The 16,104-nt window shown below is 44.2% G+C and overlaps 1 protein-coding gene across 1 annotated transcript in view; it reads right to left on the reverse strand.

The window, feature by feature from the left end:
- Nucleotides 1–104: 104 nt before the first annotated feature.
- LOC147899468 (uncharacterized) overlaps nt 105–16,104 on the reverse strand; it is a 16,303-nt gene continuing 303 nt past the window's right edge. The window contains exons 1-5 of the mRNA XM_087378590.1: nt 16,092–16,104; nt 15,873–15,915; nt 15,670–15,787; nt 15,415–15,567; nt 105–685 (exon numbers count right to left, since the gene is read on the reverse strand). The exon at nt 16,092–16,104 is cut by the window's right edge and continues 303 nt beyond it. Coding sequence (XP_087234716.1) covers nt 467–685; nt 15,415–15,567; nt 15,670–15,787; nt 15,873–15,880 — 498 coding nt within the window. The 5' untranslated portion in view covers nt 15,881–15,915; nt 16,092–16,104 and the 3' untranslated portion in view covers nt 105–466. The remainder of the gene's footprint in view (nt 686–15,414; nt 15,568–15,669; nt 15,788–15,872; nt 15,916–16,091) is intronic.

The raw sequence follows: 16,104 nt of genomic DNA on the forward strand, positions 1-16,104 counted from the left end.
ATAAGTGTGATGCATTGGTGGCTTAAAATCAAACTTGCAAATGCATACCAAATCAGAGAATACAATACATCGAACAACTAACCCTAGTTTATCTAAACCCAACCTAGCAGCAATAATCCTCAATATCACACCATGGAATATTATGCATCATCAAACATTCCCAGAATCTTTAAAAAATCAGTAGCCTTGCATAAAACGAGATGTCTTGGGCAGAAGTTTTATACAATGTTGCTCTTATCTTCCCGTTGCCAACTTCCCCACTCTCAACACCAAAACCACCCTCCCCCTTTTTGGAAAGGGGGGGAGAGAGAAGAAAACCCAAACCCACCAGAATACTTCCTCCCTTGCATGCCTTCCCAATTCCTCATCTTTTTACCTCATATATTTATGGGGGATGGATGTTGATGAGATTTGGACCTCAAAAACAGCTTATGAATTGATGGTTCTGAACCACAGGCTATATAGATTATTTGTCCTGCTCCTCAGCATCACTTCCCTCTTCATCATCACCAATCTGCTGCTCATCACCCTCTTGGGCTTCATCACCACTATCCACTTGCATACCTTCTGATCCCTTGTCTTCTTCCTCTTCTTTCTGTGGAGGTGGAGGTAGACAACTTGCAACAGTCTCAAGAAACTGATCTACATCTTCAGCAGATATTCTTTCCTCGCAATCTTCCACGATCTTGATGTTCACATCAACAAGATAAAATCCATCGTTGAATAATGAGCAAACTGAGAAACTTTGTCACTTCCAGGAAAGCCCATAAAATGGACTGAACATTGTGAAAGGAAAATACCTCTAAAATCCTGAACACTTTCATGAAACAGGCACACATATCATATCTCAAGGCATAATACAAAGGCTACCCTAAGATAGCTGGTAAAAGCTACATTTATGTTATACTTTTAGGAAAACAATACAATGTTCAGTTATCCACTAAGGTACTGGCAAAGGTCTGACTGTTTGCTGTCTCATCCCCAAGGTTTCACCTTTGCCTAAGGTGGCCTTGGATCAAATGCTACCAATCAGTAGGGTGAACTGTACAACCGATGGATTCCTTGATATGTGAGTAAAGAGGGTGCCTGCAGAACATGGCTCAAAAAAACTTGCATGATGCTTTAGAAGTCTATCAAGAAATCTATGCATCAGAGATTACATTCTTTGCAAGTCTAGCTTGTCAGAAATCAACCAACAGAGGGTACGCACAGCCGAAGACTGATAGAATAGCCCAGGATCTCACACAGTGTGTGGGGAGTGGAATCACAAACTTCTTTACTTAATGTGCTTTACATGTGTGCAGATCAGGAAATAGACAGTAGACAAAGCCAGATAGAGTCCACCAAAACAATATATTTCCATCCAAAGCTATGGACACAACAACAAAAGAGAGATCCAGAGTCCCACCAGGTGTGGTCCTCTAACCTCACCAAAGGTCCTCCTCTATCTGCTAGTTTCTTCTAGAACCCTGAGTCCGCGTGCTCCACCTCCAGCGTATGTAGACTCTCCATCCAAAGATCTCAGTTTCTTGCTGCCCTAGGAGACAGCCAAGTGCCAGCCCTAGTAGAGCTCATTTTGCAGCCTCTATGCCTCCTGGAAGTAGACCTGAGGATGTGTGAACTGCTGCTCCTGCTGCTCCCACACTTGCTGCTGTGCTGGATGCTATGAATGAGGCACTAGGCCTCCCTTTTATAGGCCAAAGGCCTTCTGAAATAACTGACTGGATCAGGCCTTCCTGGCTGACTTTGCTGCCCCCCAAAACCGACTGGGGGGCTCCCAGTTTGAGACCCTTTTGCAGGGCTCTTTGGCTGACCTGCTGGTCGGTTTGGTGACTGGCCTGGTCGGCCTTTTTAGGGCTGCTCCCAGGCCCCAAGGGGCCTATATAAGGCCCCTCCCTTGGGCAGTACCAAGGCTAGGTGGCTGGCCTTCCATAGCCACCATCCCTGCCCCCTTTGCTGCTGCAACACCTGTCCCTCAAGGCGCCTCTTGTCTGGCTTTCTCCAGCGCCATACCTGCGCTTCTTTGCTGCTTTTTCCGTCACCTCGTGCCAGGCCAGATCCAAGGCTTGATGCCCCGCCATCTTTCCTGCACATCAGCTCCTTTGATGCACCCTCTGAAGCTCTGGTTTTCTGTGAGGTGCTGCCCATGTGGCAGCCCCCTCTCTCTCTCTCTTCGCTGGGCAGATCATGCCCTAGGTCTCCCTCCCCAATGCTCTCCTCATTTGGGGGCTTACAGATGGGAAGGTGACCTTTCCAACATGGCTATGGTGTTGGCAATTGTCCATAATACGAAAGACATTTGTCGCAAATTGGATGCGGGCATGGCTTCCCATCAAGACCTAGACGACATTGTAGATTTGAAACAGTCTAACCCTTCTATGTCTAACAATGAAGAAGACATATGCATCCACGAGACAGAACATCTCTATTTTTGGTAATTGCAAGAGGCAAAAGAATTTGACCAAACCATTAGAGCTAATTGCATCAAGGAAGGTATAATATGCATACAAGAAATTTTTTTATGGTGAAGATATCGCCTTCAGTAAAGTCAAGAGTCCTCTTTTTCTTGAGGTATGCAAGGCCATAGCAGAGGTTGGGCCTAGTTTCATCCTTCCAACATATGGCGCACTTTGAGAAAAGGAATTGAAGGAAGAAGTGAATGCTTGTAGATGTGAAAGAAAAAGAAAGTGGTACAGATGTTCTATTGTCTCTAAAGGTTGGTGATTGGTCTAACACCAAGCGAAGACCCATTATCAATGTTGTTGCCTCCTCTATCCATGACTCTGTGTTTTTGAAGTGGGTGGAAACCTGGAGGCAATATAAGGCTGGTTAGTTTATATTTGGGATTTTGAAAGACACCATTGAGGAGCTTGGACTTGAGAATGTGCCTCACATAATTATGGATGATGCCTCCAATTCTAGTGTTACAGGAGAGCTCATAGAGGAGTTCCCAAATATATTTTTCATTGGATGCGCTTGCCATCTTTTTGCGTTTCGAGGACATTGAGAGCTTGGATTGGGTTGCAAGGGTACTAGTGAGGGAAAAAAAGTCAGTCTCCTTTATCACCAAAGCAGAAAGCCCATGCAATGTTCAAGAAGTATAGCACAAAAGTGCTACTAAAGCTAGCATAGACTGCATTTGCCTACACATGCATAATGTTGGCAAATTTCTTGGAGGAAAGAGTCTTTAATGAACTTAGGAGGCTAGTTTCCAATGATGAGTTTTTGAGAGAAATTCACCATGCATGCAATGCACAATTCACAAAGCGAAAGCAATCTTTTACCAAGAACTGTAAGAAATCCTAGATTTACTATATTTAGAACTGTGCTAAGGAACAGAAAAGAGACTGAGATAGCAGAGAGCAAAGGAATAATGATATTGCTTGAATGTCTGTAGGGTGGATGTGATTGTCATCCATACAATTTGGCCTCTCTTATATAGAGAGTGAAGAGTCACACATGAAAAGGTGTGTACTCCAAAGGGTATGTGCATGAAGAGGTGTGTACCCCTTGTGAAGGGTGTGACCCTTGATGAGAGGGTACATTACAATAGGAATGTCTCTTCATTAGAATGTCTCTTGTGAAGGGTTGTGCCTCATTAGGAAGTGTCCCGTCGAAAGGGCAAGTGTCCCGTCGAAAGGTCATACCCTTCCACAAGTGTCCATTCATTAAACCATCCATAAGTCTAGAAAGAGAAAGGAATACGTCACAGATCGTGACATCCCCTCCCACTCAAAAGAAGACCCTGGTGGAGAGAATGAACTGATGGAGAAAATATCATGGTAGATGCTGAAAATACTGCTGTAACAGATCAGGGTACTGCTGTAAGTCTTCATCAGACTGCCAAGTAGCGTCGGAGTCGTCCAGATCTCGCCTAAAAACAAGGAATTCCGTGATAAGTCGATGTCGAGTCTCTCGCTGTCGATGGTCCAGAATACGCTCAGGAATAAGGAGAACATAATCGTCTTCGATTTCTGGGACATAATCACCTGCAGGAGGAACTGCTTCATCGCCTGGAATGTACGTCTTTAGCCAAGAAATATGAAATGTTGGATGGATTTTACCCCAGGATGGTGGTAATACCAATTTATAACTTAAAGGTGAATTTTTCTTGACGATCCGGAAAGGTCCATAGTATCTGGGTCGCAACTTAGGAAACACAGACTTAACCGTCTTATAGCGATGTGGGGCTACAAATAATAGCACCATGTCACCAGTGTTAAATTCCAGGTGACGTCTATGTTTGTTGGCAGACCGTTGATACCGCTCTTGCGCTTTTCGCATATGATCCCTGACTTGCAGTAGAATGTCTTGCATTTCTTGAACCAATTGATCAGCTAGGGCCACGCGATGTTGAAGTACAAAATTTGTTGGTACAATCGGAGTGTGTCCATAAGCTGCTTGGAATGGAGTCATGCTGATGGCACTATGGAAAGAGTTATTATAAGCAAACTCGAGGAGTGGTAGATACTCTTCCCACGCTGCGAGGCGTGACTGAACATAATGTCGAAGCATTTCTTCCAGAACTTGGTTGACTCTTTCAGTCTGTCCATCTGATTCTGGGTGGTAGGCTGAACTGAACAGTAGAGTTGTACCCAAAGATTCGAACAAGGAAATCCAAAAGTGACTGGTAAACTTAGGATCTCTGTCAGATATGATATTCTTGGGTAATCCATGGTGTCGGAAGATGTGTTGTATAAAGAGTTTGGCTATGTCCGGGGCCTGTGCACTGCTTTTGCAAGCAACAAAGTGTGCCATTTTGGACAAGCGATCAACAATTACCATAATCTGAGTATTACCTCTAGAGGATCGTGGTAGTGTTGTAATGAAATCCATGGAAATACTTTCCCACCTTTCAGTTGGAACTGGAAGAGGCTGAAGAAGTCCTGTTGGAAGTCGTCGACTTGCTTTCATTTGTTGACATGATAGACAAGATGTAACCATATTGATGACATCTCTTTTCATCCGAGGCCAGTAGTATGTTGTACTGAGTAACCGATAAGTCTTATTGATGCCTGGATGGGCAGCATAAGGAACTACATGATGCTCTTTTAACAAAAGACGTCGAACATCCTTGTCATGTGGTACACAGACGCAATCTTGATAATACAGAAGGTCGTCCGTATAAGAATAGGATGAGAAAATCTTTTGTTCGGAAGTCGAAGGTTGATCTTTGGAAAGAACCTGTACTGCGGTGCCGAAGTCTTTATCATTGAAGTACTTTCCTTTGAATGAGTTCGGAACATCCACAGATAATGTAGAGATTACCATGGCTGATGCTAGAGGTAACCTGCTGAGAGCATCTGCAACTACATTGCGTAGTCCTGGTATGTACTCAATGGTCATGTGAAAGTTGGCCAGAAACTCAACCCAGCGTGCTTGTCGAGCGTTCATGACTGGCTGAGTAAAAATATACTTGAGAGAGTGGTGGTCTGTTTTGACCACAGAGTCGGCACCCATGAGATAATGTTTCCAAGAGCGATAAGCATGTACAACAGCAAGAAACTCCTTATCATAAACTGGATATCGGGTTTGGATATCAGAATGTTTATGGCTGTCAAAAGCAATAACTCTGCCTTCTTGCATCAAGACTGCTCCTGTAGCGATGTCGGAAGCGTCGGTCATGACCTCAAATGGAAGATTTGGGTCAGCAATAGCCATAACTGGTGTAGTAGTGAGTGCTTGCTTGAGTTATTGGAAACTATACTCTGTTTCGGGAAGCCACTGAAAAATTGCTGTGCTTTTCAATAATTCGGACATAGGAGCTGCAATTTCGGAAAACTGATAGACCTTTGTATGGTAGAAGTTTGCCAATCCGAGAAAAGAGCGGACATCATGAACATTCTTAGGAGTAGGCCAGTTTCGGATTACCTCGACCTTCTTGGGATCCACAGAGATACCTTGAGCTGAAATAACATGTCCCAAATATTCAAGTTGGGTCTTGAAGAACTCACTCTTCTCAATGTTGATGTAGAGAGAATTTGCGCGGAGAACTTCAAAAACTTGGTGAAGATGTTGTTTGTGCTCATGTAGGGATCTGCTGAAAACGAGGATGTCATCGAGGTAAACGATGACGAACTTATCGAGGAAAGGCCTGAAGATGTCGTTCATTAATGTCATGAATGTGGCCGGGGCATTGTTTAACCCAAAAGGCATGACCAAACATTCATACTGTATGTGACCTTTGTCGAGTAGCTCGGTGACCTGTCTTTGGATTTCTTCATTTTGAGTGTAAGAAACCCGATAAGGAGGTTTCGACGGTGGATTACTGCCAGGAATAAGTTCGATTGGGTGATCCACTGGTCGTCGAGGTGGTAACTGCTTTGGCAATTCCTGTGGAAAAATATCCAGGTAAGGCTGGAAAAAAGGTTGGGTGAGGTATTCAGGAGGATCCTTTGTTGGTGTCTCCTCTACTGCCGTAACCAACAGAAGTGAAGTTTTTGCTTGGCGTTTACGAACCCACTTCTTTACTTGTAGGGCAGAGGCAACTGGGGTTGAAGGAGAGTCCCTAGAACCAGTTAGCTCAATAAGTTTTCCCTGGTGGACAAACTGGATAGTATGGCTGCGAAAACTGATTGATGGATCATAGTCGTAGAGCCATTGTTGTCCGAGTATGACATCGTACCGAGAAAGAGGCATAATGTCGAAGTTCAACTTGTCCGTATAATGTTGGATGCGAAAAGACAAGTTTTTAATCCTGGTGTTGCACAAGAAAGTTGTTCCATTTGCGAGTTCAATCTGATAGTCCATGAGGCTAGGACTGGTGGTCAACCGAAGTTTATCGACCACAGAACTGGCTAGGAAATTATGAGAACAGCCACTGTCGATGAGGATGGTGACCGTTGTTCCATGAATCGATCCTTGAACACAAAGTACTTGAGTGGCCAGGGAAGGTTCGGGGTTGCTGGCAAGGCTCAGGTGGATGGTATTTGCCATTCGAACAGCTTTGCCTTTCTTGTCTTGTGCTGAGGTAGCATCTTCTTTTGGGGAAGTGCTAGGTTCCATATTAGAATTTTGCTTTGGTCGCTTGGGACAATCGAACCATCTATGGTCGCCTATACAGATGGTACAAAGTCCTTTTGAGCTGGAGTTGTTCTTCTTGTCAGTGGCCGCACCTTTATGTTGGGGCTGTCGGTAATGACTTTGTGAAGAAGAAGAAACACGATCCTTGGGAGACTGCTTCTGTTGGAATCCAGCAAATGATTTCTGAGGCTTCTGGGGATCTTGAGACTGTCGCTGACCTTGATTACCGAAGTTTTTGCGAAACCTGGTATTATCTTGAGGGCGAGCACCTTTGGCCGTAGGAGAGTTCTGTGTGCGAGTAGCACTCTGCTTCCCTGTGTTGAGGAAATCTGTAATGCGCTCCGCGTAAGCAATAGCGCCATCTGTGGTGGTGATATTGGCTTTAAGAACATCAATGCGTAACGAGGGTTGTAGGCCTGAGATGAAAGCATGAAGGCGATCATCCTCAGTTAAACCATCAATCTCTAGCACCAATGTGGTGAACTGAGAGATATAAGAAGACAGGGAACCCGTTTGCTCCAACTGTCGAAGTTTTGATCGTGCTTGGAAGTCCGCATTGGCAGGTACAAACTGCTTACGGAGCACGTGTTCAAAACGTTCCCAAGTTAACACACTTTTTCCGTCCTTTAAGCGTCTTTGCCACCATAGAAATGTTGTATCCTTCAGGAGGGAGGCTGCCAAGGCGATCTTTTTGCCTTCCGTGAGGTCAACAGTGTCAAAATACATGCGCATTTTAGCGAGCCATTGGTCAACAGTTCGGCGATTACGTTGACCAGTGTAGGCTTCCGGAAGTTTGACGTCAAGTCGCTTTGTTTTGGAAGCTTGAAGTAATCGATAGAGAGTACGCAGTTCAGTATTTTCTACCTCGGGGGGGAAAGAATCCGCATCGTCGTCGGGTTGCGTCACCTCGTCCTCTGTATGTGCTCTGTATGTGCTGGACTTCGAGAATCTTGGAGTTGTTGAACTTTTTGAACCAGGTCGGAGATGCTGTCCTGAAGCTGAGATATTTGAAGTTGCAATAGAGATTCACTTTGGGTGTTGCCTTCAGGGGTCTTTTTGGGACTTGATTCTTTAATCTCGGGAGAGGCTTCACGCGAGCGGTGCGACATGTCGGAAATCCCTGTGAGAGAGGCGCGAACTTGCGCTCTAGTTTGTACCATCCCTAAAAGAGGATTCGGGCTGCTCCCTGAGGTTGCTCATATTGGAGGGGGCAGGCGAGGCAGGATGGAACCACCCGTGGAAATCTGGTAAGGGAGATCCTGTTGGAGGTAACACTGGAGATTCTGAAAAAGGTGTTACTGCTCGTGATAAGACAGGGGTAGGTAGCACAGTCCACAGATCTGAAAAAGGATAAGGAGCTGCTGTCGGAAGAGGAGGATATCCAGGAGAGGGAGTGCCTTCAGGATGTAAATACTGACTGGGAGAAGGTACACCCTGTAGAGGAGGATATCGGGGAGCTGAAGGAGGTGGAGAGTACCCTGGGGATGCCGAAGGTGAAGGGTAGAACTCTCTCCAAAAATGAACAGCAAACTCCTGAGGAATATCGTGTTCCGGATATCTTCGTGTCTCGTGGAACACAACCTGTACTGTGCTGAGGAAATAATGTAATTGAGGTGCCTCACGCAGAAGGTAGAGGATGTGATCCAAGTCACTCGGAGGGCACGTGACACAGAAGACCCAAGATGCAAAGGCTCCAAAATGGGCTGGCTGTGCAATTTGAACACGATATTGTGTAGTAGCAGGTGCCTGAGGTGTCCTTGAATGGCCGGGTGAATTACCAGGGGTTTCCATGCTTTAATATGGATTCTTTCATTTGCTGTAATTTGTTAAAAGAATCCTGAAAAAGCAAATTGGAAAGACTCCACCTGGCAATACTTTAATCTGCCAAATGATTGCGTAGAAGAAGGCTGCAAATCGTTGTCCGGAGGTCCATGTTGCAGTGTTTTGTGAGGAGTGCTCGAGGCTGGTCTGGTCCGGGCTGTCAACGGGCTTTCTTCATTGCGAAAATTGGCAACTGGTGCTGAATTGGCAAGGGTATTAATGGCGAAACAAGGAGAGACAGCAGGCTGTCAGGAAATCGGGTATCCAGGGCGGCAATGGCAAGGCCAGGGCTGCAAATAGTGAGGGGGGCTGTCAGGAATCAGGGACTGGCAGCGCCGGGAACCGGGACTTGGCAGTGCAGGCTGATGGAAGCGGTGCTGACCGTACGGCTGTACGGTACAGGCTGTACGGAAGTACCGTACAGACTGTACGATCGAAATTTCGCAGGCTGGTGGCGAGTAATGGCGCAGGGCTGCGGCAGTACGGCACAGGGCTGCGGCAGTACGGCACAGGGCTGCGGGTGGTACGGCACAGGGCTGGTGCAGGGGTGCGCAGGAAGATCCGTACTGTGCAGGGCTGGCTACGCAGGAAAGTACGGAACGATGGCGCAGGCTGGTGGCGAGTTCGTCAGGCTGTACGGACAGGGCAGGGCAGTGGTACGGACTGTTGCGCAGGACTGTACGAATTGTACGGAATGGCTGCGATGCTTGCGCAGGCTGCGAAAAAGTTCGTACGGCCGTTGTTTTGTTTTTGTTTTGGCTGGAAGGTACGCCCTTTCGTTGGGCTGCCTAAAGGTTATTTGCCCCAAATTAATTTGGGGGTTAAGTTAACCCTAGGGTAGTTAGGGTAACCTAGGGTTAGGGGATGGGTTTAATTTTTATCCCTTTTTACCCCTCTAGGTTCCCTTTTGTAGGTACTTGGGCCTAGGAGGTGTGCCTATTCGAAGGGGTGTGACCCTTGGAATAGGTGCACCTGTTCATGAGGGGATATGTCCCTATTGTCAAAAGGGATGCGACCCTGCATGAATAGGTATGTCCCTTTGCCCACGATGGGGTATGTCCCATGAGTGAGGAGTCGAGACTCGTCACCAAAAGGTGTGTCCCATGGTGGAAAAGGCGCGTCCCTTGGTTTTGGGACAACCCAAGCACCTTAAAGGACACGATTTTGGTCGTGTCCATTCACATCAACTTGTGATGTGAGGGAGATGGAGAGGCCAGGATGACTTTAGGCGTTTAAAAATTTTACGCTCATCCTCTCCATCTCTTCCATGCACTATGTGCACGGATGTCCTTCTAGCGGCAAAAATGTATCAGATCAGCGCTAGAAGGTGGGGGGCATTTCCTACAGGCAGGAGCGAATTTTGCTCTGATACCACTGTAAGAAATCCTAGATTTACTATATTTAGAACTGTGCTAAGGAACAGAAAAGAGACTGAGATAGCAGAGAGCAAAGGAATAATGATATTGCTTGAATGTCTGTAGGGTGGATGTGATTGTCATCCATACAATTTGGCCTCTCTTATATAGAGAGTGAAGAGTCACACATGAAAAGGTGTGTACTCCAAAGGGTATGTGCATGAAGAGGTGTGTACCCCTTGTGAAGGGTGTGACCCTTGATGAGAGGGTACATTACAATAGGAATGTCTCTTCATTAGAATGTCTCTTGTGAAGGGTTGTGCCTCATTAGGAAGTGTCCCGTCGAAAGGGCAAGTGTCCCGTCGAAAGGTCATACCCTTCCCAAGTGTCCATTCATTAAACCATCCATAAGTCTAGAAAGAGAAAGGAATACGTCACAGATCGTGACAAGAACAGTCCATGCAAAAGAGAGAGATAGAAGAGAGATATGTATAAGCACAGTCCAATCAGACTGAAAATGAATCTCATGCTCGAGGTGGAGCATGCGGGCTTAGAGATCTAGAAGTGTTTGACATCTAGTAGGAGAACCTTTTGGTATTGTATCCTGTCCTACTTTGAGAACAGACGTAAATATAAAGTGTTGCTTCTATATTTGTCTCTGAGCATTGTCTATTTACTGGCTTGCACATCTATGCACATAAGTTAAAAAGTTTGTGATTCCACACCCCACACGCACACTGTGTGAGCTCCTGGGCAATACTATCAATCTTCCGCTGTGCGTACCCTCTGTTGGGTAATTTCTAACAGGAGAGGGAAGACAATGAATGATGGTGGAGAGGAACTCCCATTCATGTAGCCCATGAGATGCGCAAGGCAACAGTAGCCCAACCAACCAGCCAGCCAAACCTGTAGCTGACCTAGCCCGCTTGCCACATGGTAGGCCAAAACATGGCAGGTCAACTTGCCACATCAGCAGTTGACTGCCACAGCATATGCTGCTACGTCAGCACTGTACAGATCCACATGGTTGTCTACCGTGTCAACAGATTCCGTACAGGTCCATGTGACTGTCTGCCACATCAGTAGCCTCTCTAGCTGCCATGTGTCCTACGTGCTACATCAGCACCTCACGTGCTGGTCATGTGCCCTGCATGTCACAATGATGATTGGCTCATGGACGTGGAAGAGTGTTCCAATTGGCTGAAATGCGTGGAGACTTGCATGGCCCATGGTTTGATTAATCTCAGTGCATAGGCTCTAAAAGCCAACAATGGTATCAAAGTAGAGAAAGAAGAAGCCCTCATGGGCGAGTTCCAGGTGGCTGTCCGACAGATTTTGTGGCAGACCGTGATGCAGTTTTTAAGGCAGCTGACACAGGGGTGATGGCCTGTGCAGTCCGCATATTTGCTAGCTCTGTGTGATGGGCCAAGTGTGTGGCGCTCTTGCAACCCTACGATTAATCTTTGTGGGGGATCGCATTTGGTGGCGCCAAGTTGTCAGGTTGTTGTTTCGGATGTGTGGCCCACGGAGGGTTGTTGGAATTTATGGCCATTGGGGCCTATGTGTGGTCCAAGCCTCCTCATGGTACCTTAGATTAATTAGATATTAGAGGGGTGAAAAGACTCCTTAATGTGCATGGTGGCACGTGGATAATACGAGGAAGAAATCCCATATACAATGCGGAATCTTATAGATCCTAAAATTGACTTAAAATCTAGATATCACCGAGTATAAATTAGCAAAGCAGACGTCCCTAAGACATCATTTCATATTAGGTATGGGCATTATCAATTTCGAGTAATGCCATTTGGTTTAATAGATGCTTCAACAACTTTGTGACACCTATGAATAGTCTCTTGAGGCCATATTTCAAAAAAAATCGTTTTACTATTCTTAGATGATATCCTTATCTATAGTAAAACCAGGAAAAAGCATATGAAACATTTAAGAAAGTGTTCCAAGTGCTCAGAATAAACCAAGAATCTATAGTAAACTCTCTTTGCACTAAAGAATTTAAGTGTGAATTCTCTGCAAAAGAAGTGAAGGACTTTGGACATATTATATCCCAAGAAGGGACTTGTATGGATTCCAAAAAAGTTAGGGCCATATTGCAATGGCCACATTCTACAAACCTAGAAGAATTACACATATTCTTAATTTTATTTGGATTTTCTACGAGATTCATCCAAGGCTATGCTAAAATTGTTGGTCCAAAGATGGATCAGTTTAAGGTGAAAGAAAGTACTTTCATATGAGATGAACCTCAAAAGAAGATTTTTGGAAAATCAAAAGGAGATATAGCTGTAGCTCCTATCTTAAAGGTAGTTAATCCCATTCGTGGTTGGAACAAATGCCAATGATTTTGCTATTGGGCGGTAGCATTTAAAAGCAAAAGGTTAGATCACACTCAAAAGTACTACTTGGCATATAAGAAGGAATTGTATGCTTCATTTTATGCTTTAAGAAATGGAGGCATTATATGTATAGTGCTAAGTTTGAGGTCATTTTTTATGAGGAAAGTACCAAATGGATTTGCAATCAAACAAAGCTTAAAGAAAGAAAAGTCAAGTGGGCTGCAATATGCAAGGGTTTGACATCCACTTGACATATTGGAAGGGAAAATTTAATGTGGTAGCAGATTTCCTAAGCCAAATGCCAATGGTTAATGAATTGAGATTTACTCAATTTTAAAATGATTTCCTAGAGTTCTTTTAAAAAAAGTATGAGTTTGATCCTCAGTTTTATGAGATATGGAAAACGGTCGTGAGGAGAGATCTAACAAATCGAGGAGCTTTCAGACATCTCCTACATCCCTTGCAGATCTCGTTTAGCAAATGGGAAAGCATCTCCATGGATTTTACTGTTGGATTACCTAGGACATAGAGAGGGCACGACTTTGTGTGGATAATTGTGGATCGATTGACCAAGATGGCTTCAAACCAATGAAGAGGTTAAAACTATCGAATTAGCAAAGCTATTTGTGGAGCAAGACTATAGGTTCTATGAGCTACTAGCTGGTATTGTTAGTGGATAGCAAATTTAAGCCATTTTTAGAGGATTGTCTTCATGATGTTGAAAACTACTTCGAATATGAGCACTCTGGATCATACACAAAGAAACGGTCAAACTAAAGGAGTTAATCGAGTCATTACGGATATGCTTCGAGCATATGTAAGTAAAAGGAAAACTAATTGGGAGCGGTATTTTCCCATATTAGAATTTGCATATAACAGTGCTAAGAATTCAACTACAGGTGTTAGTCCATTCATGATGATGCATGGATTTCAACTAGAGCCCCAACTGTGATGGGACTCACAAAAGAGAAGTTTCAAGTAACTAAAGACTTTCTTAAATATATGAATCAAATGCTTAAACTAGCTAAAGATAGCATTAGAAAAGCTCAAGATAGAGCAAGAAGTTACGAAAAACCCACATCGTAGAAAGTTGGGTTTAAAGAAAATGAGAAAGTCTATCTTAGGTTGTCCGAACCTTCGGAAACCATAAAGACGGGTAAATGTCCAAAGTTATCTCCTAAGTATTGTGGACCATCCCTAATACTAAAGAGAATTGGTGAACTTGCTTACAAATTAGCCTTAACAGAAGGACGTAGAGTACACCCCATTTTTCATGTAGCTAGGCTAAAAAGGAAGTTAGGAGATGATGACAATCTCATTGGAAATGAAGTCTTGGTTGAACTCATTGAACTTGCTACTTTACCACATGAACCAAAGAAGTTTTAGATAGACAAGAAAAAGGAACAAGACATACAATATATCAAGAATGTCTAGTTAAATGGAAAGCTAGACTTGAAGAGAGTTCAACGTTGGAAAGGGTAAGCAATCTCCAGAGGAGGCAGGATATAAACAATTCTGAAGGAGAAGGGAATGTTAAGTCAGCCATAATCACGGAAGCCTATGCTTGGTTATGGTGTGACAGGAAACCCAGAGGGATTGACAGTGCTTGCAAAATCGAGGGCTAAGACCTTGGGGGATCCCCACATTTAGGCATTAGCAAGGAGGTGCACAGGAAAGCCCATGAGAGGGCTTTGATGAAAGGGTCCTGCAGGACACATGGCATCAAATAAGCAAACACATGGCATCAAATAAGCAAGCCAAATGGCAAGCACTCGGCATGGGGAAGGTTTCTAGGGAGAGCTCCATTTCAGAAGGAACTAGAGAGATGGAACTCAGAAGTGAGTTCACATATGCTTGAGAAGAGATCTGTTAGACACCTGTTGTTGGGTGGTTTTCAAATACTTTGGCCCTCTTATTGCATTGCTGTTACAGTAGTACACAAAACTGAGCACAAGCCAAGCTGCAACCAGAGCCAACTCACACAGTTGTATACTGAACAAAACAATGCTATGACACCTCTGAACCCTTTAAGAACACAGCAGCTGCAAAGACAAACCGACATGTAGTAACATGATGCCATACAATGGCACAGCCACAATCGGCCTTGCAGCTAGGAACTTCAGCCTGGGGTTAAGAACCATCAGCCCACAAACAAACTATACAGACACTGGAAAAAACCCTGTGAACCTGTTATTTCTGCAGAACAAGGGGTGCAAAGGAGAGCCAAGGCATACATTCCCAAGATCAGGACAGTAATATAAGACAAATGCCTGCAAATGCATCAATCGACAGCAACCTTTGGCATAGAAAGAGGGAAATATGAGAGGAAGGGAAGGGGAGGACCACTTGGGGGGGTGCTTTCATATAGCCAAAGATCATATCATGTATGAATGGCCTCGTTTGAGATAAGGAGAAGCCCTTAAAAGCAACTAAAAATCTGGCTTTTCAAACGCGAGAAACTAACCTTGAATGACAAATCTCATCAACCTGCCACACAATCATGCTTGTTGCAGTAGCATATAAATTTCATCCAATGTGGCACACATTATATCTGTCCCAATCAAGCTTGTGCAGTGGCATACACAAAATGTACTACAATAATCTAAGAAGAAATGATTTCTGTATTCATCCATGACTATAACGTTGCACCGAATGTGAAAGTGACCTTGGCCAAGAGAAATAATACAACTATAAAGTATGAATTTAATCCCACATTCCTTCCCTCCGTATGCAAGTGAAACAGAATCAAATCACGAACTAAATTAACGTTTCAATAAACATTCCCCATATTCACCATATTAACAAAGCCTTTGTTGCCGAAAACTAACAATGGATCTTTGTAAACAAGTAACAAAACTCACCAAATGGACCTCCACAGCTGTAGAAGGCCTAAGATTTGCAACTTGAAGGCGCTCTGCCTTTGTTAAAGTATACCGCTCAGTTTTCTTGACAAAATTTTGCAAAGTCTCACGAGTTTGGGTACCTGCCGCAGTTTGTGAAAGGTAACCATAAACCTGAAATAAAATTTTGAACTTCAGACAATAAAAAAAAGATTTCCAGAGGGAAACTTTCACAGAACTATACCCTGCATCTTTTTTTCAAACAATGGAATCCACCTTGCACTCAGATGCTGTTACAGACCCAATTGAGGCAAGGTCCTCCTCATTAGCTCCTCGAGAGCGTAGCAAGTCTAGGACCTCAAAATTGCATAAAAGTCCTGAATTAGCTTCCTTCCTGCCTTCCAAAAGTTCTATTCAGTTAGAATTATTTCACAACTTTGTTTTCAAACACAATTTTGTTTTGTTTCAACCTCACTTACACTTTCATGGAGGCTTGTCCTTATATTCTCCTGTTTTATAACCCTGCAAACAGTTGCAACGAATGTCAGGTTCTCCATCAAAAGCTCTTTGTTCCTCTGTGTTGCATACCTCTGCGATAGTTTCTTCTATTATTCCCCGTATTGAATTTATTTTTGGAGACTATAGGAGCTTGGTGAGAGCGTTGAGAGGAAAACTGGTGCATGACCCGAAGTGATGACCTGATTGGGTTTG

This window comes from Dipteris shenzhenensis, chromosome 8 (genome assembly GCF_047967505.1).
Source record: "Dipteris shenzhenensis isolate YYH24624 ecotype China chromosome 8, Dip_SZ_1.0, whole genome shotgun sequence".
Lineage (NCBI taxonomy): Eukaryota > Viridiplantae > Streptophyta > Polypodiopsida > Gleicheniales > Dipteridaceae > Dipteris > Dipteris shenzhenensis.